This window comes from Lissotriton helveticus, chromosome 1_1 (assembly GCF_964261635.1).
Source record: "Lissotriton helveticus chromosome 1_1, aLisHel1.1, whole genome shotgun sequence".
Taxonomy (NCBI): domain Eukaryota; kingdom Metazoa; phylum Chordata; class Amphibia; order Caudata; family Salamandridae; genus Lissotriton; species Lissotriton helveticus.
In genome coordinates this window covers 1,906,588,263-1,906,610,675 of record NC_136057.1, presented here as the reverse complement: position 1 = coordinate 1,906,610,675, position 22,413 = coordinate 1,906,588,263, and the positions used below count along the sequence as shown (strand labels likewise).

General features: G+C 43.6%; 1 protein-coding gene across 4 annotated transcripts in view; it reads right to left on the bottom strand.

Moving 5' to 3' along the window:
* LOC144754735 (flavin-containing monooxygenase 1-like) overlaps positions 1-22,413 on the bottom strand; it is a 633,385-nt gene that overhangs the window by 114,466 nt on the left and 496,506 nt on the right. Inside the window, exon 7 of one of the 4 annotated variants that reach the window (XM_078642937.1) lies at positions 12,724-13,562. The exons of the other annotated variants lie outside the window; for them this stretch is intronic. Within the exon in view, the coding sequence (XP_078499063.1) occupies positions 13,520-13,562 (43 nt within the window). The 3' untranslated portion in view covers positions 12,724-13,519. Of the gene's footprint in view, positions 1-12,723; positions 13,563-22,413 lie in introns of those variants that run through there. 4 annotated transcript variants of the gene reach the window in all.

The window sequence follows — 22,413 nt, the reverse complement described above, 5'->3', positions numbered from 1 at the left end:
CAGGAAAACAAACGTACAGTTAACCCCCTCCTGCCTCCCCCACAAAACAGTAAAAGTTAAGTTGAAAATAAATAATTATTTTGACCCTAACAAAAATAAACTATCATGCAAGACCCGACCCACACCCTCCGTAACCCCAACCAATTCCCACCCCCCCAAAAGTCTTTAAAAAATGGGCAGGGACAGTCTCTATCTCTCTACTTTCGCCTGCGGTGTCCTGTGGCCAGGTGGTTACGCAGCTCTCTCCGGAGGTCCTTGAGCAGGGCTTTCTGCCTCACCACCTACTGCTCAAGGTAGGCCACTTGCAGGGTCAATCGGTGCATACGAGCTGCTCGGTGGCAGCTGGTGGCTGCCGGACCACGGCGCTGTACCGCTGGAGTATTGCGCTGGCTGTATGACCCAGGGGCAGCGGAGGAGGATGCAGCTGTTGTGGATGTTGACTGCGAGTCATCCTCCTCCTCCTGAGCCACCAGCCACTGATATTCGGCGACAATTGCCTCCAGCTTCCGTTGCCTTGCCCGGATAGCCAACTCCTTCCTTGATAGTTTAGAAGGAGTATCTATATGAAGAAAGAAAGAAAAATATTGTAACCAATACTCTTTAAGATTAACACAAAATAATTCAACCGAAAGTTGTGTCATAGTAGCACTAGCAACTTGCAAGCACAATACATAACATTTGTGGCATGTATCAATCTAACCTCCCACTTCATCGGCCTCTGCTCTAACATTAGTGGGGGTTTCAGGAATTCTACTTGCACTATATGGACTCACTACATTAGACTCAGACAGTACACCAGTCTTCTTCTTCTCTCTTGTTTAGCGAAATTAGTACGTAAACTTGTGGAAGCCGGCATAATGCCAGCGCAGTCAGCTTGCACCCAAGAAAACCAGATGCCATGATGACGCAGACTTAGGTTACTGTTACCAGTCCAGTACATGCAGGTGGTGAAGCTCTTACTTTTCTATTACGGGTGGCACTGGCTATACTCTGTTACAAGGGCTACTGCTCAATTAATTTAACTTTCACCCTGCCCTGCCCCTGACTACTGCAAAAGGAAAATGAAGAAGATAAATAATATGATCATCTATCCCTTCACAGGATATTTGCTTATATAAGGGATGACTTTAGGTGCTTTGTTTTTATTGATTGAGTGAACACCGATAGGCCACACATGAATGACAGAGTTGTAAAACAATTATTAACAGAGGTAGTGAGTGGTCCCCGTAATCGTCGGAGGAAGGCACTTGTGAGTTGTGACTTGACTTGATAATGTGAACTGTACAATATAGATACACAATATATGCTGTGCTTGCAAACTACTGTTGGTCAAGGGAGTATTCTGAAAAATTACAACTTCTACTTTCCTCAGCTTTGCTACTCTGGCACGGACGTGCGGTGTTACATGCTCTTCAAGGTAACACTCTTCATCCAGTGACCGTCTACTCTGTCTACATACACCTATGCTATCTATGAGGAAGATACCATCCAGGCAGCCAACCATTCAAAGTAAATGTTAATCATTCTTCTTAATGTCTCAACTGGACAAACTTTACTTTTTCTCACCGAAAAACACCCTTTTTATTTTATTTTGTACACCGCCAGCCATGCATCCGTGCTTGACTTGCATTTGAATTTGAACCAAAGGATATATTGCGCACACATACAGTTTCTGTTTCACCCACCCATGCAGTCCTCTTTTCTTTCTCCTTCCACGCATCCTTGCTTCAGCCTTCAACCATCCATGCATCAGATTCCCAGCCACCTGTGCCTGCATTCAAAAACACGTATCATTCTTTGCCAGTCATTAATTTAACTCGCTCGTCCTTCCTTACACCCTTCTTTCCCTTTTCGTTCATCCCATCCATCAAGTTCATCTCTGATCTGACTTGGCTTCTCGATAAAACTTTCACAGCTAAGTTGAAGTCAAATTTAGAGGAGGCCATTGGTTACTCGTCAACTCCCGCCGCTAATGCTATTGCTAATGCGAAGTCAAGGGTGACTGTCTTCTACCTGGTTGACAAAAACGTAGTTCTAAATTTGTAAGTCTTCTTAACAGTAAAGTGTACTTGTACTGTACAACATATACACCCCTGCAGGGAGCCTATAATAGCTTACCACTGCCCGCCACTACCGTGGCATCCCCCACAGCAGTTCCTGCTGGCACCGCATCCGCCCCTGGAGTGACCATCTCCGCGCTGGCCCCGGCACTGTTGGTGGGCTGTGCCGATGGTGTTACGCCTAGAAAATACATTTAAAATTTTTAGATGTCATATACACCACTCCCTATTTTGTCTAGGATGAAAACATATGTTACTACATAAACACATTTAATTATTTGTGACTCTCTTGTCTAAACTAAAAAAATGTCCCCTTTCGTAAGGGGAGGGTGTTTTTTATTTATGCTTAGCCATAACATGCTACACTTTTTGGCACAACTGATGAATGCTTGCTTTTTAACACGCCCCAGACAGAAGCTTCCCTGCTACGAACAAGAGCAATATGTTACTCAGAGTCGTCATCATCACCACCAAGACTTTAACTTCCAACCAGGTGATTAATTAATGTCTAAAATCAGCCACTGTTCAGTTTTCAAGAGTTCCCCGTTTATCTTATATGAAGTTGATTTTAATAAATGTTTTTATATAAGGCACAATTGAAATTTAATATACAGAGTACACACAGAGCTAGTTGTTTTTCTTTTAATAAAGCTTTAAAACTTACATAGACTCTGTGGTTTTTGGTCATGAGTGAGTGAGCCAAAGGGTTTGCAATTTGAGTCCGTGACTCTGAGAGGTTGGGACTCTGACTCCGTAGTCTTATGTTCTGGGTTGTATAATCATTGGGGATCATCGCTGCATTCGGGAGCTAAATAATGACTCTGAAACACTATCTAGTCAGTAAGGTGATTGGGGGTACAACTTTTGTCATGACTGAGGTATGTGGAAAGTCTAACTGCGCTTATTATCACCAATGCCCTATTTCTTGTCCATAGTTCTGTATGTGCAGAATTGTCCCTGCAACAGTAGTAGTATGTCCTCCTATCCAATCAAAAAGTAAACTAGTATCTTATTCTTGGTGGCCATTGACATTTTATTGTTGGGAATTGTCAAAGCATAAACATTAGGAAGACTTTATTAGACATTATGGAAAACTCAGTGCCAGAGGACTGCACTCAGTGCCTAGAGCTATTGCTGAATAGGAGTTTTGTTTAACACATTTTGCCAACTGTGCAAGCTTAGCTAGCTACACAGGCAGACTAATAAAATAGTAGTAGCACAGAGAGTCATAGTAGAGGCAAGATAAGAATTTAGAAACAGTCTACAAGAAGATCAAAGACGATTTAGGAAAAAATCGAATTATGATGAAGGTTTGGAATAAATAGGTGCTGTAAAAGTTAGGGAAGTATAATTAATAATATTAATAGGAAAACTTACTGGGGCCAGCAGAAGAGCCCTCGGTGGACCAATCCTGGCCTTCTGAGCCGCCGGCGCCGCTACTGTCACCTCTGTCCTCTTGCCCCTGGGAGGACCTGATGTACATGAAAGAAAGACACAAACATGGATGATTGTTGTCAACAAAATCAAACATTTCAAAACAACAATAACAAATTATTTCAGGGAAATAAACAACAATTTCACTAAATTTATTGACCTATCTGATGTGGTCTACTAGGATATTACATATTGCTGGATTCGTGGACCATCTACTTGGAAAGTTATGCAACTCACTAAACCAACTACAAAAAGGTTCTACTAGGACTGGCAGCACTCAGCAGCACAGGAAGTGACAGACACAGTCCTTCATGATTGCAGACCACAAAAAAAGTCCTACTAAATAACAAGTCATAATATACTCAACCTATCAATCCACCACCACTATCTCTTCTTAGTGGCAGGAGTACAAAGGAAGGACTGGACTTGAGTCTCTAGTCTCTCTAGCATTACGCAGTTCTGTAAAGTACACTGATACATAATCACTCAAGTCAAATGAGCACTAAATTGAAAACAAGTACGCATAGTAGCACCGCCACTGGCTGAGCAGGCGAGCACCTGCAATCACAGAAGCTTTTAAAACATAATTTACCTGCAATGTAATCTGCAGCATTCTTGTTCTTCGGAAAACACTTTTATTTGCAATATAACACAGAGCAGAAGAAAATAAAGTAGTTATTTAGCTACCAGTACTCACCAAGCCCAGGGATCTCGATGCCAAGCAGGTGGAGCAGGTCTTGTTCCCGGTCCAGGATGTCGGACCACCGGTGCATCACCTGGTTGTAGGTGTGCCGGACCCCAGACTCCCGATACATGGCCCGGCACACCTTACCCCATAGCTGGCTACGCTCCTGGAGGCCTGCGGCGACGGTCTTGGGGAGGTGGCGCTGTACAAAGAAGACCAGTGCAGCCACCTCCACCGCGCTAAAGATCTCCCTAGGACTTACTGAGTCCCCCCTTAACAGCCCGCAAGGGAGCCAGCTACGGGGTGCGGGACTCTTCCCCTTCGACTTGCCGGCCCCCTTTGCCATGGTCCTGGGTCAAGAAAGGAAAATAGGAAGGAATAGGAGAAAAAGTAAATAAAAGAAAAGAGAAAGGTAAAAAAAGTAGTTATTAAAGTAACAAAAAGTTGGAAAAAAACACAAAATATAGATGTAGAGAAATAGAGAGATAGATGAGTAAAAAAGATTAAAAAAAAGTTCAAACAAACAAAGGATTACAAAGATTAAAGCTGGATAGAAAAAAGCATGCCCAGAACCATAGCAATGAATGAAAAACAAGATGGCAGCGGCCATTGAACCACGTGGGTAAGTTTGCGCGATATTTCCCCCGTTAGCACGCAAAAACGGACGCGAACACGCGATCGCGCCAGGCAAGTAGGAAATGCACAACGCAAGCATACAACTAGCGCCTGGAAATGGAAATACGCACCGCGAACACTGAAAACAAGATGGCCGCGCCCATGTACAATCGCATGGGTAACTTCGCGGTAGCCGCGCTGAAAACAATTCCGCGAACACGCAAAAAGAAAAAAATCCGCAATCTCGCAAAAGTTCACGGATTTTCCGGACCACGAATACGCTTTTGCATGAATTCGCGGTCCGCGAATTCACAAAATTCGCCCATACTTAGATCGCACACAGAGATTCAATATTAACAGAATTAATAATTTGTACTGCAGTAAGGTAGGGACAGTAGATGTAAAATAATACAGAAATAATTCTATCATAAAAAACCACAACTTGTAGTATACTGACACACTATCAATAGATCTGAAATAATACACAAAAAGATTATATCATAAACGCTCCATCAGTTCTAGTGCAATACCATAGCCACATTCAAAGCATTCAACATGTGCACAGCCAGTGATGATGCCTGCTGCAGGCGGGCCGTACTCGGAGCAATATTTGTTGCCATCAACACTGCATCATCTGCAATAGCGACTCAATCTGAATTGTTAACACTGCTGTCTGCATTGTAAGCCACAGAGAGTGGTCAGCAAGGACCCACATCTACATAAGGTGACTTGAGCTGCCCAGTTTGTCATAAGCAAAGCAACAAAAAAGCGTGTGCTGAGCCTGCAATGATACGTATACATGGTGCAGACAGTACGCACTGGAGCAATGTCTTTTCCTACAGGACTACCTCATCTACAATAGTCACTCAATCACAATTGTGAACGCTGGTGTCTGCAGTGTAGGCCAGAGAGAGCGCTCAGCAAGGGCCCACAGCCATGTGGCATTGACTTGAGCTCTACAGTTCGCAATACGCGAAGCAAAGAAAACGTGTGCGGAGCTTGCAATGATGCGTATGAGTGGTGCAGACACAGCACACTGGACCAATGTATTTTCCTACAGGACTGCATCATCTACAGTACCGACTCAATGTCAAATGTGAACACTGAAGTCTGCAGTATAGGCCAGAGAGAGCATACAGCAAGGGCCCACAGCCACGTGGCATTGACTTGAGCTGCCCAGTTTGTCATACACAAAGCAAAGAAAAAGCGTGTGTAGATCCTGCAATGATGTGTATGCGAGGTGTGAACAGACCGCACTAGAGCAATGTCTTTTCCTACAGTACTGCGTCATCAACAATACCGACTCAGTCTCAAATGTGAACACTGCTGTCTGCACTATAGACCAGAGAGAGCATTCATAAGGGCCCACAGCCACGTAGCATTGACTTGAGCTCCACAGTTTTCAATGCATGAAGCCACAAAGACCGTGTGCAGAGCCTGCAATGATGCATATGAGTGGTGCAGACAGAGCACACTACAGCAATCTCTTCTCTTACAGGACTGCGTCATCTGCAATATCAACTCGATCTGAATTGTGAACACTACTGTCTACATTGATAATTGAAGGGAGTACTCACACACACAACCATGAATACTTGTTCTCACCTCCTCTTCACAAAATACAACAATATAAATTACAGAAAACTCTACAATAAATAAATCAAAACAATTTGAATTGGGATTTTATCTGTCCACAGTCTACACTATTCACTGTTCCTTTGGACTTGCAAGATGAATTTGGTCATTTTACTAAACCTATAACTCATCTAAAAAAAGTTCTTCAAGCAAGTACACTATAGACGTGTAGCCCACCGTAGCAGGCTATACCGGCTATTAAATGCCCTTTCCAGCGTTAAAGGCCCGAGCCGAAGGCAAGGGCCTTTAACAAGGGAGAGGGATTTTAATAGACAGTATAACCCAGCTACGAAGAGCTATACGGCTATTAAAACATTTTGCCACTAAAGGATAGAGGGGAACATGCATCAAGGAAGGCTTCTGCGATTCCTTAATTGCAATTATTAAGGAATCGCAGTTAAGGAATCGCAAAAGCCTATGCATGTAGGAATCTCTAAAAAAATTGCGATTTCTAAACATTCCTTAATTGCGACTCGTAAATTGCGAGTCGCAATTAAGGAATACCTCCTCATTCATTCCTATGGGCCTGGAGGCCCATAGGAATGAATGGGAAGGCATTCTCAATTTGTGATTCTCAATTAGAGAATTACAAATTGAGAATGCGATTTCAAGGGTGCCATGGTGCCAAAAGGACACCCTGTTGCACCCCTGAAATCTGCATATGAGTACATCCTGAACACAGACATGCCCCAAGGGCATGTGTGTGTGTAAAATGGAACGTTAAAAAATGCACTTTGGTGCATTTTCAAAAGTTTTTGCAAATTGCCATGAAGTTTAACTTCATGGTAATTTGCACCCCCTATTAGCGAAATCGCTAACTTTTTTACTTTAATGCATTGCATTTAAGGCATCTCAATTTGTGATTCCTTAAATGCAGTCAAAATTTAAGTAATCACATTTTTGCGATTTCTTAAATTGCGATTTTTGCATTTGGGATGATGCATCCCAAATGCAAAAATACTGGTCACAAAGGGGCAGATTCTGAGAATCTGCCCGTTTGCGACCAGTTTTTCCTTTGATGTATGCGGACCAGAATGTTCTAACAAATTAAGCTAAGCCTTAAGAGATTGCGAGGGGATTGAAATCTCCTCAGGCTCCCGGAAGCCTTTGTTCACCGCCAGAGCTGTGAACAAAGAAACATTGCAATGTTACACCTCCAGGCTTATACCAGCCATTATAAGCCCGGAGCTACTCCATTGTTTTCAATCGAGCTCCCAACATTCCAATGTTCTAATAAAACAATATTGTGTATATTTCAATAGGCGTTGTAGGTACTAAACTACTGGATTCTGTAACTAAACAATCTCCACTTGATCTGAATTGTGAACTCTGATAACCACAGTGTAGGCCAGAGGCAGTGGTCATTAACACCTCACAGCCACGTACCGTTGGATTCAAAAGCACAGAGTTTGTTGCACCTGATCAGAGGGGGTACAAAGAAATCATCACAGACTTTAAATTATGACATCCTCAATAATAGAATCAAGACCCCATTTCACTGTTCGGACCTTCTGTACTGCAGTATACTCCACCGACTAGTGTCAACCAAGCCCAATAATCATTTGCAGCAGTTAGCTATGGAAGCACAGAGTGTGATGCACCTCAACAGACGAAGTTCTAAGAAAAGCACGCAACAGGTAATATCGGACATCGTCTATTGTGGGATCAAGACACCGTTCCACTGTTGGGACCTAGAGTTGGTTGCACCTGGTCGAAGAGAATACCTTCATCTCCACTCTCAGATTCAGTTCTAACATCGTCCATTGTTAGATCAAGACACCGTTCCACTGTTGGAACCTAGAGTTGGTTGCAGCTGGTCAAAGAGAGTACCTCCATCCCCACTCTCAGATTCAGTTCTAACATCGTCCATTGTGGGATCAAGACACCGTTCCAGTGTTGGGACCTAGAGTTGGTTGCACCCGGTCGAAGAGAATACCTTCATCTCCACTCTCAGATTCAGTTCCAACATCGTCCATTGTGGGATCAAGACACCGTTCCACTGTTGGGACCTAGAGTTGCTTGCAGCTCATCGGAGGAGGTACACAGAAATCATCACATACCTTAACTTCTGACATCATCAATCATAGAATTAAGATCCCGTTTCACTGTTTGGACCTGCTGAACCACAGTGTATTCCAGCGATAGCAGTCAACTAAGCCCAATAATCATGTGCAGCAGTGAACTACTGCACAGTGATGCACCTCAACAGAGGGATTCTGTGAAAATGAAGCAACAATTCACATTGGATATTGTCCATTGTGGGATCAAGACCATTCCACTGTTGGGACCCAGAGTTGGTTGCACCTGGTTAAAGGGAGTACCTTCATCTCTACTCTCAGATACAGTTGTAGCATCGCCTACTATGGTATCAAAACACCGTTCCACTGTTGGTACCTGTTGGACTACTGTGTTTGTAGTATACAGAGCACTCCACGCTCCTGGGCCTCAGGCTTGGCGCTGTGGGCTTGTTTCGCGGTAGCCAGCGTTAATGTCAAGATCCTTCCGAGGTCGCACATCTCGGCCCAGGGACTTCCTCCAGCACATAGAGGGCCCTCTTTCACATATGGCTGTGTCGAAAGGTGAAATGTGTGTCATATATGCGTTGCAGCGGCTATGACAGTTTCTGGATACCAGCTCGCTGAGAGCATCATTCACGCAGGCTACTTTGCTCACGGTGCCAGCCTCGTGGCAGTGTAAGCTGTGCAGACCTGGCAGACAGGTTCTCCAATCCGGAAGAGAAACAACCCCCAAAGAAACGTGCCTCTTCTTCATACACCTATGCTACACTTGCATACACCAAGCGAGCCCACTTCCCAAAACATTTGGGGGGGAGGGAGGAGGCATGTACGCGCTACCGTAATCTTCCCTACTGACTATACTATCATGGTTGCGTCCACTGCCCACATCACTCAATAGACCATCATTGTATGCTGACATGTACATGTCTGTGCTCTGCACATCCCCTCAGACTTTGCATACTTTAATAACTGAGAATCACTTGCCACCTTCGCACATACTTTGCTCCCATCTCTCCCCGCATTCTGCATTGTGTGGCAAAGGTGCCATGCCATGTTTGGTTTGTGTACAGGGCTACCCACGGTTCCCACAGTACATAGTGTTGTTGTGTCTACTAGGTGTACATGTTGTTTGTCATGTTGAATATGATTATATAAACCAGCGCGTTTATTCACGAGCAGTGGTTTCACCCATTTACATATTGCTGTCTTAAAGAGCATACAGATGTTTTTCTCACAGGTGAAAACTGCGACCACAATGGCAGTAATTCATTGCTATCCAAGAATGTCCAACTACACGGCGCTTCTAAGCTTAGAGCCCCCAATCTTGCGTCCTTTCTTAAAAGGACGCCAACTCCCACAATCAGACCAACATTCACACAGCTTTCCTAATGGCAGTTATCTGCTTCTCAATAACATGCACTCCTACGGAATGTGAGCTGGCATACCGCATGTCCTTACTGTTTCAAACCGAGTAACTTCCTGTGGCAATGTCTATTCCCACTCACACAAACTAACTCCCAAACTTCATTTTCGCCTTCAAACCCTAGTTTGGAAACAAATTTCATGAAACAAACCAACCTAAAAGCGCTTTTGTTCAGAACAGAAGTCTCCCTCACTTCTGCAAAAGAAATGTATCGACTGCAGATACCAAGAACTTCAAGTAAAATAAGAACCACCAATTACACTTTGTGAATTGTTACCCAATTTTCAACACATCTCACACTCAAGGTCTGGCACACTTTTTTAACACTGTCTCCTAAGGCCTTCTAACACACTTTCAAACAGTTCTTCTTTTAATACCACACTTCATTCATTCGATCATCTCTAGAATAACAGGAACAGTGCCCATAATTCTCGCTCTCTTTCTAATTCTGTTTGTAAAAAATGGCTACGCTCTCTGCGGAAACAACTATGTTCGACAGAATACGCCTCTACGCCAAGCTACATCAATACTGTACAAAATTGGAAAAACTTTTTGGCTACCTCCCGCTATCTATTATCGGAGCCAGCTACAACATAACATTTATCTACGCTTATGCAATATGCGTACAACGATCGTTTGATTGCAAAACTTGCCCATTCGACTGGCGAATGGATCTATGCCTTGCCAACATCCCAACAACTGTTCCCGATATGCAGCAGGTAATGCAGTATCTTGAAAACCAACAATGTGATTGTTCTGGCAGTGGAGAAATGGTGAATGCAATGCAAAAAGGTATTGTGGTGGAATGGGATTTCTGCGCAGCCACGAAAGATCTCCTGCAACGTGCGACCTTTTACAACATCGCAGATTGCCTCCCAATTCAAATTGTCCCTTCGAGGATATGAATTGGATCGCTATGTTTTTCTCAGACGATGCCAACAATAGCCTCTTGGAATATTACACATCTCAAGCCACTGAAGAACTCCTGGACTGCAATCTCCATGACTTGAAAGTAACTCATGTTATTATTGGATGGATTTTTTCCATATTTTTTACTTTTTCCCTTAAATTTTTTATAATACACTACAATCCTACTACTTTGATTTATTAACTTTCTAAGTATACTCAGACATTTGAACTCTATCTTCATTATTACCCCTTACATCTCCAATCAAACCAGGGATCAGTGATGTATGGCCTATGAAAATATGCTATTTACTTGCTAAATTAGCCTAAACCTGACACCCATTTAGAAACCACGTCTATTCTTTGTGCACACGCTACTCTGCCTGCCTGTTATTCATGAAGCCCTTTCACACAAATGTACTCATACACAGCCTCTGCTCACAACCTGATGATAGAAATGAAAAAAGACAACTTTATTTAGGAAATAGTTGACACTGTGTAGTAATTGTACCCTACCTTTATTTTCATTATACAATTTAGTCATTCATGTCTAATAGCTATTCTGTATGTCACATAGAACTGTAACATATAATGTGGAATTCACTGATGCAGGAGCTTCGGTTTGAATACAGCAGGAGCGGTTGGACTTTCCCTCAGCTCGATGCCTTAGCTCTCTACTCAAGAATGTTTTTTTTTTTTAAACAGCTGAAGACAATAATGTAATGGTTTCACTAGAAAGATAACAAATGTGCTTCTCAGAAGCACAATGTTTGTATTCATCCTCAAAGTTCCAATGTGAGTAGAACTAGTACAAATTCTAACATGCACCACATTGAATGTACTATACAACACATTGCAGACGGTTCTACTGTTGATAATTTTGTGTTACAAAAAAGCACTGCCACAGTACCTAAAAAGTTTGATGATTACATATTGCAATTTCTTTTTTTGTTCTTTCTTTTTCTTAAAGGATACATGTGGTAATCGTATCCTACCTTCATTTTCCTTATAGAATTTAGTCATTCAAGTATAATAGCTATTTTTTATGTCACATGCAACTGTAACATGTAATATAGAATTCACTGATTCAGGAGCTTACGTTTGAATACAGCAGAAGTGGTTCAACTTTGCATCAACTGAACGCCCTACCTCTTGCACCAGTGGGTCCAATTATGGCATTTAAATAAAGACACTTTCTATATAATTTTCAAACTCCAGCCCTTTATTACACACAGCCACTTTCTTAGAAATACCTCCTTTCACCATTTGTCTTCTGTGCCATTGCAACATTCTGCATTATATCATTCATGATTATTTCTTTATTCCGGCTTGCTAAAACACTTCATTCCAGCCTTCAGACCGGTAAGGGTAAGTAATTCGCTTCCCACTCCCTGTATAGTATAAATACATACTAACACTACTTACATAGGTATGCTACAGTGGCCAGTATCCTACAGCGCCCACAGCACATCACTTTACAGCAATGAACTCATGACTTACACTCACAGTTTCATCCCCGAGTCTTCAGACTGGTACAAGTGAGTACTTTGCTTCCCACTCCCGCTATACTCTAAACGCATACTAACACCACCTGCACAGTTATGCTGCAGCAGCCAGTATGCTACACTGCCCAGAGCACATCAGTTTACAGCACTCAGTTCACAGTTTAGGTGCACAGTTTCATCCCCAAGTTTACCGGTACCTCACCTCTGCACCATCTCACTTAAGGCAAAACAGCACTTTCACACCGGTGAGGGTAAATACTTTGCTTCTGCCAGTATGCTAAAGCACCCAGAGCACATCAGTTTACAGCACTGAGCTCACAGTTTAAGCACAAGCTTTCATCCCCGACTTTACCGGTACCTCACCTCAACACCATCTCACTCTAGGCAAAACAACACTTTCACAGGTAGGTCCAAGTAAGATTTATTTAGATAGCTGACGCGGTTCAACCAGGATGTCTTTGTCAAAGCTGGGGAATGTACATTGTGGCATTGTATTTATGGCATACAGTGAGACACAGTGGAGGAAAAAGAAAACGTAGGAAAAATACTTTGGGCACAAAAAAGGAATTTTGCCATCTCATCAGTCATAAAGAAAACAGACTATGCAAGTCAGGAAACTTTTTTTTTTTAATTCAAAAGTCTTTTTGTTCCAAAATACAATAAAGGGTGCCACACCCTGACATAAAATTATGTGAATATATACATACATGAGTATGTAAGGTAAAAAACAAAGAAAATACATTGTAAGGGAATTGCAAGTGCAAGTTGATTAGATTAATACACAATCCCTACTAATGCCCTGAAAGAAAACTTCCCCTCAAGAGTCATCATTTTTATTGTCATTATTATTGTTTATTGTTCAAGTGACCAGGAAAATCAGGCGGCATAACCTGAGAGAGAGCGAGAGAGAATTCATGATAAAGAAGTTTAATTTCAATACCTAGAGCGGTCTAGTGACCTTGGCAGTCCAGTAGTTTTAGGTTAAAGAAGGGGAGAAGAGAGAGAGAGACAGTGATGAGGGCAGAGGAGACAGGAAAACGTTTTGGTAATGTGACAGGTCATATGTACAGTACAAGAAAAAGCACATATAACTCTAGAGCTGGAGTGGAAGGCAGTAAATAACAGGCTACCTGGAGGACAGATGACATTATCCTAAATGAACATGAAGCTCTTTGTCCTGTTTCAAACCTCCCGGGTTTAAGTGTTGAGGCTGATTATATATTTAGATTCAAGTCTTCTTAGTGCTTGTTCCCTGTCTCCACCCGAGTCTTCAGAGGAATCCTGTCAATTCCAAAATATGAGATTTTTAAGTTCTCAGGTTTTGGGGAGCTATGTACAGTGTTGCAGTGTCTGGTTATGGGATATGTGACATTGTTATTTCAAATGGCCCTTAGGTGCACCTAGATGCATTTTTTCACCGGAAAGATTGTGCTCTCAGCATACACGCAACAGGACATAAACAACAAATTCCGTGTTACAGTTATTGAATGGTCGAATTTTGTGTTGCCTGCCATTGGTTAGGGGCACTGTCCTGACATTGGGACTATTGGTGCACGCCTTGCACTTCACACATTTATGGAATCCTGGGAGTACCCTCAGCCAAGTGCTGCTTTGTTTCTGACCAGGTTCCATTAAACTGTGGACCAACATATCCATCAGAGAGATACTTCTGCGGTATGTGATATTGACGCTCCGGGTGACCAATTTGCTAATAATGGGGTCCAGTTTGACTAGTTGCCAGTGTATCCTAATGATGGCCTGGACCTTGGCACAGTCCGAGTTAAAAGTGGTGATGAGTCTAATCACTGGCTCGGTTTCCTTCTTTTGCCTGGGTTTGAGTAGGGTTTCTCTCCATACTTCACTCACCTTTCTCCTAGCCTCATCCACCACTTTCCATGTGTACCCCCTCTGTAGGAATCTTTCCACCATTATGCCTTCCTCTCAGGTGTATGTTTCTGGTGTGCTGCAGTTACGCCTGGCTCTAAACAGTTTCCCATAGGGGATACTATTCTTCCGCTTAGGTGGTTGGTGACTTTTGGTATGGAGGATGCTATTCCCAGCTGTTGCTTTCCTGTGTAGGCTTGTTTGTATGGTATCACCCAGTACCTCTACATTGGCGTCAAGGAAGTCTAATTTGCTCCTATTGGTGGTACTAATACATTTTAAGTTCAGCTCATTGTTGGAGATTGCCAGAAGGAATTTGGCGTAGCTTGGCGCAAAGCAACTGTCCATGGCTGTTCCAGACAGTTGCCTGTACCACTGCTGGCCATGCAAGAAATAGTTATTTTACAGAGAGAAAAGGAGCATCTCAAGCACAATATTGGTGTGATCATACGTGGTAATAGGTCTGTCCCTAAAATAGTGTTTGCAAGCACTAATGCCTAGGTCATGGTTGATGCAGGTGTACAGAGACACCACATCCACAATGGCCACGATGTAACTTGATTGCCACGGGATGTCCGTGACCTTGGATATGAAATCCATACTGTCACGGCAGAAAGAGGGCAGGCTACACACATAGGGAAATAAAAATGATCTAGAAAGATAGAAGTGTTCTCAAGGAGGCTGTCATTGGCAGAAATAATCGGCCTCCCAGGTGGATTGGTGGGGTTTTTATGCACTTTAGGTAACATGTAAAAGCATGTGGAGAAAGGTTTTTTTACAGTTAAAAACAATAATTCATCATTGTTCAAAAGCCTGAGGGTGTGCCATTTGGACACCATGTTGTGGAAACAGTCAATAGTGGAAATATTTTGGCCCACCGTAATTTTCATGTAGCTACCAGAGAAATCCAGCTGTCTTTTGGCTCTGCCATATACTTTTAACATCCCACACAACGACATTCTGGTCTTTGTCTGAAGGCTTAATGACAAAGCCGTATAGCTTGCTTCAGGGATTCCAGTGCAGTTTATTGGCCTTTAGTTAAGTTCGTTATTGCCCCATTGGTATTCCCAGTTTTGAGTTTGATCATATCCCGTACTCCTGCCTCCTGGAAGGAATCAATGTCATTGTGTGGGGTTTTGGGGTTGAACCTGGATTTGGGTTTAACATTACTGCGGATTCTTCTGCCGGTTTCCAGGTCCAGCACCTCTTAGAGCTCTCGGTCTGATGTCTAATCCCTGTCCCCTAGTTCAAGTTCCCTCAGAGAGGCCAGGCCCCCAATGATCCCAATGGAGCGGAGATTCGCTGGTGTGTTAGATATGGAGGGATCACTGCCAGTCATCGCCTCATCTTGCACACCCCTAGAGCTTTTGAGAGTATGCATTTTAAGAAGTTTCAGTTTCCTAGCAAATAAGAAATCAATACATATATATATATATATATATATATATATATATATATATATATATATATATATATATATATATATATATATCTATATATATATATATATAACATTTATAAATAAGTATGTTTTCATAAACTTGAAGTGTTTTGTCAATGTCTATGCTGACACACATAGCAACAGTTGTATAAATAGAAATCAAAATGACGATGTCGCATGTGAGCAAGGTGGCTGTGACCACCGAAATGCATTGTTTCTGATGAATAACTGAATATAAGAACTGGCTTCAGCTGTGTTGGTGCCTGCATATGGAGTCCTGTGTAAGGAGAGGAGCATGAGTGGAAACAGATTTAGAAACAAACATGCTGGCTTGTGTCTCTGATACACCCTTGTTAAGGTACACCAGGCCTACCAGCAGCAAGACTGGAGTATACAAAGAATACAAGCACAGAGCCCCCCTTTAAACTTATGGTGAACGTTCCTTTGGCAGCAGTGGTCAGAACCGGCAGCCGGAGAGCCAGAAGGCACTAGGGAGTGCAGGTAAGGGATCATTGCGGTCTGAGTATGGTGATTGGCAGGCACTGGGAGAGGTAGCTGTGTATGCATACTGTAGTGGAAGCAGAAGCCGGTACGAGGCAATTGTTGAGCATAATGGCGAAGGAGTGGCTGAAAGAGCAGTAAGAAGCAGCTGAGAAAATGTTCGAAGATACGATGATTACATATTAGGGTGCACAAAAAAGAGAAATGAGAATCCAATCACCAGAAGCCAACTTTTGTGCTGAATTGTGAGATTTGGAGAGGATAAGGAAGCAAGAAATTTCAAAATGGTGGTAGTATAAATCACTGGAGAAATATATAGAAGTTGGACGCATTCCAAGAAGATTGCGTATATTAATAGCTCCCGCATAAGAGAATCCAGAACAAAATATGTTAAAAGAATGGGCAGCTAATAACTGAATCATCAAAAATAATGCTGATAGTTTTGATCAAATATGCGAAGAGTGATCCAGAAATAATTCTGGCAAGAATTGATGCACTACAGCAGGAGCTGAGCCAGCATTCTGATGAAGAGAAAATATCCAAATATGAAAAAGAGATGGTAACCAGGCTACGGAAGCATGAGCAGGTTGTAATAGAACAGAAAGCTACAAAATTTATAAGAGATGACATTAACTACCAATGGGGCCAAACATATACTTTCTCTCACAGATTTGACAATATAAGGAGGCAACAGCTGTCTGGGAAGGTGCAAAATACATCCCAAAGTAGAGTAGTAGAAACAAGCTCAGAATTCAGCTTGGAAGTGGAAATGGATCCAGAGTAAGGTGCCACAGGAGGAGTAGGATTAAATGGGGACACTCCAATGGTAGTAGAGGAACTCTGTTTTTTTAAACTAGATCGGACTCTTCACTTCCAAAGAAAAGAGAAAAATGGAAAAACAAAACAAAAAGAAATTACTTTTTTTGGGAGCTTTTACAGCAGTTAAACCTACAAGGAAGTAAAGCAGAAGATGAAACAAACATTGACACTACCCGACACCAGGATGGCGTGAAGGAAGTCAAACATTTTACAGGCATGAGACCGATGCATCTCTATCAACTTACACAAAATATACTTAAAATGATGAGATGGTGTCTGGAGAACAATGTCCTCTTATTTGAGAGGCAATTATATAAATAAGGGAGAGGGACTGCTATGGCCACCTGCTTTGCCCCCAGTTATGCAAATCTGCATATGGGTTGGTGGGAGGAGTATGTACTCGCTGTAGAATATGCTAAACAAAGGTCATAAAACGTGGTCCTGGGGGTTCTTTTAGCAGCAATATCAGCCAGACTGAAGTTAAATTTCTTGACCTAAAAGTCTTTGTGAAAAACAACAAAATACACACAAAAACACTTAGGAAACAAACAGTGAGGCATTCTATTCTCCATACAAGCAGCTTTCATCCCCCCAAAACGTAAGAATAGCATCCCTTGTGCGGAGAATCTCAGCATGAAACAAAATTGCAGTAAAGAAAAATCATTAAAAGAAGTTCAGGTAGACTTAGAGGAAAGATTCCTCGCCAGAGGCTTTGGGCAAAAAATACTAAACACAGCAAGAGAAAAAACAGAAGCTAAATTAAGGTAAACACTGCTTTTCAATAAATACAAGGGCAAGCCAAAGGGCCTGGGGTAGGTATGGATGATCACAGGGTACAAGGTGTACCATCAGAGAGTGAGGAGAATCCTTACCATACATTGGAATCTCATAAAAAATGACACAATTATTGGGGACACAGCGACAAAAAATCTTCTCACTTTCAGACGAGTTAAATTGATGAGGAGTGAATTATTTGTCAGCAGCTCTGGGATGACAAAAGCAGAGACATGGTTGACACCTAACTTGGGCTTTCAAAAATACCTTAGATATGAGGCCTGCAAATTTGGTTTGAATTTAAGGGAGTTTACATCACCTTTATTTGATATCCCACTTCAAATACGTAATACTTACAATTGTAAAAGTGATTTTGTTGTATATATCTTGCAATGCTCATACCCAAAGATATATGTAGGCAGTATTATTCATATGGTACATATCAGAATTTACCAACACTTAAGTACTACAGTTAAGGAAGACAAAAGCTACCCAATTGCCCGCCACATTCATCAGAAGCATGTAGAAAAGGCAGCTGACCTAGTCTATTTTGTGATAGACTCTGTCCCTAAGAATATAAGATATTTACAACAAGGGGTGGTGAGGGACAGAGTCTCTGAATTAAGCAGAATACTCTCACCCAGTCAAAAGATCAGGGCTAGATCCAACACCGTTTTTTAGCTCATTGCACCATCCCAGTTTCAGAACCTGGCTGTATGCAAATTAGTCTGTTTCTGTCCCAGTGCATGATGGGAACAGGGCAAACCAAACTACAAAAGCCAATTCTTACACTGGGAAGGAAACAAGCTTCCGGGGACCGGTTTCTGGCATTACAGCCGTCTTCGGCCCGGCTTGCTTGAATCCTGATGGTGCAATGAGCAAGGGACTCATGTCTGAGTATACCCTTCCACGCTTAGGGTGGACAAAAATATTTACAACAAGGGGTGGTGAGGGACAGAGTCTCTGAATTAAGCAGAATACTCTCACCCAGTCAAAAGATCAGGGCTAGATCCAACACCGTTTTTTAGCTCATTGCACCATCCCAGTTTCAGAACCTGGCTGTATGCAAATTAGTCTGTTCCTGTCCCAGTGCATGATGGGAACAGGGCAAACCAAACTACAAAAGCCAATTCTTACACTGGGAAGGAAACAAGCTTCCGGGGACCGGTTTCTGGCATTACAGCCGTCTTCGGCCCGGCTTGCTTGAATCCTGATGGTGCAATGAGCAAGGGACTCATGTCTGAGTATACCCTTCCACGCTTAGGGTGGACAAAAATATTTACAACAAGGGGTGGTGAGGGACAGAGTCTCTGAATTAAGCAGAATACTCTCACACAGTCAAAAGATCAGGGCTAGATCCAACACCGTTTTTTAGCTCATTGCACCATCCCAGTTTCAGAACCTGGCTGTCCATCACCACCCCCTTTATGAATCATTTTGGCCACCATAAGCGTGGAAGGGTATGCTCAGATGTGAGTCCCTTGCTCACTGCACCATCAGGATTCAAGCAAGCCGGGCCGAAGACGGCTGTAATGCCAGAAACCGGTCCCCGGAAGCTTGTTTCCTTTCCAGTGAAGAATTGGCTTGGTAGTTTGGTCTGCCCTGTTCCCATGATGCACTGGGCCAGGGACAGACTAATTTGCATATAGCCAGGTCCTGAACAGGGATGGTGCAGTGAGCTAAAAAACGGTGATGGATCAAGCCCTGATCTGTTGACTGGGTAGGAGTGTTCTGATTAATTCAGATACTCTGTCCATCACCACCCCCTTTATGAATCATTTTGGCCACCATAAGCGTGGAAGGGTATGCTCAGATGTGAGTCCCTTGCTCACTGCACCATCAGGATTCAAGCAAGCCGGGCCGAAGACGGCTGTAATGCCAGAAACCGGTCCCCGGAAGCTTGTTTCCTTTCCAGTGAAGAATTGGCTTGGTAGTTTGGTCTGCCCTGTTCCCATGATGCACTGGGCCAGGGACAGACTAATTTGCATATAGCCAGGTTCTGAACTGGGATGGTGCAGTGAGCTAAAAAACGGTGATGGATCAAGCCCTGATCTGTTGACTGGGTAGGAGTGTTCTGATTAATTCAGATACTCTGTCCATCACCACCCCCTTTATGAATCATTTTGGCCACCATAAGCGTGGAAGGGTATGCTCAGATGTGAGTCCCTTGCTCACTGCACCATCAGGATTCAAGCAAGCCGGGCCGAAGACGGCTGTAATGCCAGAAACCGGTCCCCGGAAGCTTGTTTCCTTTCCAGTGAAGAATTGGCTTGGTAGTTTGGTCTGCCCTGTTCCCATGATGCACTGGGCCAGGGACAGACTAATTTGCATATAGCCAGGTTCTGAACTGGGATGGTGCAGTGAGCTAAAAAACGGTGATGGATCAAGCCCTGATCTGTTGACTGGGTAGGAGTGTTCTGATTAATTCAGATACTCTGTCCATCACCACCCCCTTTATGAATCATTTTGGCCACCATAAGCGTGGAAGGGTATGCTCAGATGTGGGTCCCTTGCTCACTGCACCATCAGGATTCAAGCAAGCCGGGCCGAAGACGGCTGTAATGCCAGAAACCGGTCCCCGGAAGCTTGTTTCCTTTCCAGTGAAGAATTGGCTTGGTAGTTTGGTCTGCCCTGTTCCCATGATGCACTGGGCCAGGGACAGACTAATTTGCATATAGCCAGGTTCTGAACTGGGATGGTGCAGTGAGCTAAAAAACGGTGATGGATCAAGCCCTGATCTGTTGACTGGGTAGGAGTGTTCTGATTAATTCAGATACTCTGTCCATCACCACCCCCTTTATGAATCATTTTGGCCACCATAAGCGTGGAAGGGTATGCTCAGATGTGAGTCCCTTGCTCACTGCACCATCAGGATTCAAGCAAGCCGGGCCGAAGACGGCTGTAATGCCAGAAACCGGTCCCCGGAAGCTTGTTTCCTTTCCAGTGAAGAATTGGCTTGGTAGTTTGGTCTGCCCTGTTCCCATGATGCACTGGGCCAGGGACAGACTAATTTGCATATAGCCAGGTTCTGAACTGGGATGGTGCAGTGAGCTAAAAAACGGTGATGGATCAAGCCCTGATCTGTTGACTGGGTAGGAGTGTTCTGATTAATTCAGATACTCTGTCCATCACCACCCCCTTTATGAATCATTTTGGCCACCATAAGCGTGGAAGGGTATGCTCAGATGTGAGTCCCTTGCTCACTGCACCATCAGGATTCAAGCAAGCCGGGCCGAAGACGGCTGTAATGCCAGAAACCGGTCCCCGGAAGCTTGTTTCCTTTCCAGTGAAGAATTGGCTTGGTAGTTTGGTCTGCCCTGTTCCCATGATGCACTGGGCCAGGGACAGACTAATTTGCATATAGCCAGGTTCTGAACTGGGATGGTGCAGTGAGCTAAAAAACGGTGATGGATCAAGCCCTGATCTGTTGACTGGGTAGGAGTGTTCTGATTAATTCAGATACTCTGTCCATCACCACCCCCTTTATGAATCATTTTGGCCACCATAAGCGTGGAAGGGTATGCTCAGATGTGAGTCCCTTGCTCACTGCACCATCAGGATTCAAGCAAGCCGGGCCGAAGACGGCTGTAATGCCAGAAACCGGTCCCCGGAAGCTTGTTTCCTTTCCAGTGAAGAATTGGCTTGGTAGTTTGGTCTGCCCTGTTCCCATGATGCACTGGGCCAGGGACAGACTAATTTGCATATAGCCAGGTTCTGAACTGGGATGGTGCAGTGAGCTAAAAAACGGTGATGGATCAAGCCCTGATCTGTTGACTGGGTAGGAGTGTTCTGATTAATTCAGATACTCTGTCCATCACCACCCCCTTTATGAATCATTTTGGCCACCATAAGCGTGGAAGGGTATGCTCAGATGTGAGTCCCTTGCTCACTGCACCATCAGGATTCAAGCAAGCCGGGCCGAAGACGGCTGTAATGCCAGAAACCGGTCCCCGGAAGCTTGTTTCCTTTCCAGTGAAGAATTGGCTTGGTAGTTTGGTCTGCCCTGTTCCCATGATGCACTGGGCCAGGGACAGACTAATTTGCATATAGCCAGGTTCTGAACTGGGATGGTGCAGTGAGCTAAAAAACGGTGATGGATCAAGCCCTGATCTGTTGACTGGGTAGGAGTGTTCTGATTAATTCAGATACTCTGTCCATCACCACCCCCTTTATGAATCATTTTGGCCACCATAAGCGTGGAAGGGTATGCTCAGATGTGAGTCCCTTGCTCACTGCACCATCAGGATTCAAGCAAGCCGGGCCGAAGACGGCTGTAATGCCAGAAACCGGTCCTCGGAAGCTTGTTTCCTTTCCAGTGAAGAATTGGCTTGGTAGTTTGGTCTGCCCTGTTCCCATGATGCACTGGGCCAGGGACAGACTAATTTGCATATAGCCAGGTTCTGAACTGGGATGGTGCAGTGAGCTAAAAAACGGTGATGGATCAAGCCCTGATCTGTTGACTGGGTAGGAGTGTTCTGATTAATTCAGATACTCTGTCCATCACCACCCCCTTTATGAATCATTTTGGCCACCATAAGCGTGGAAGGGTATGCTCAGATGTGAGTCCCTTGCTCACTGCACCATCAGGATTCAAGCAAGCCGGGCCGAAGACGGCTGTAATGCCAGAAACCGGTCCCCGGAAGCTTGTTTCCTTTCCAGTGAAGAATTGGCTTGGTAGTTTGGTCTGCCCTGTTCCCATGATGCACTGGGCCA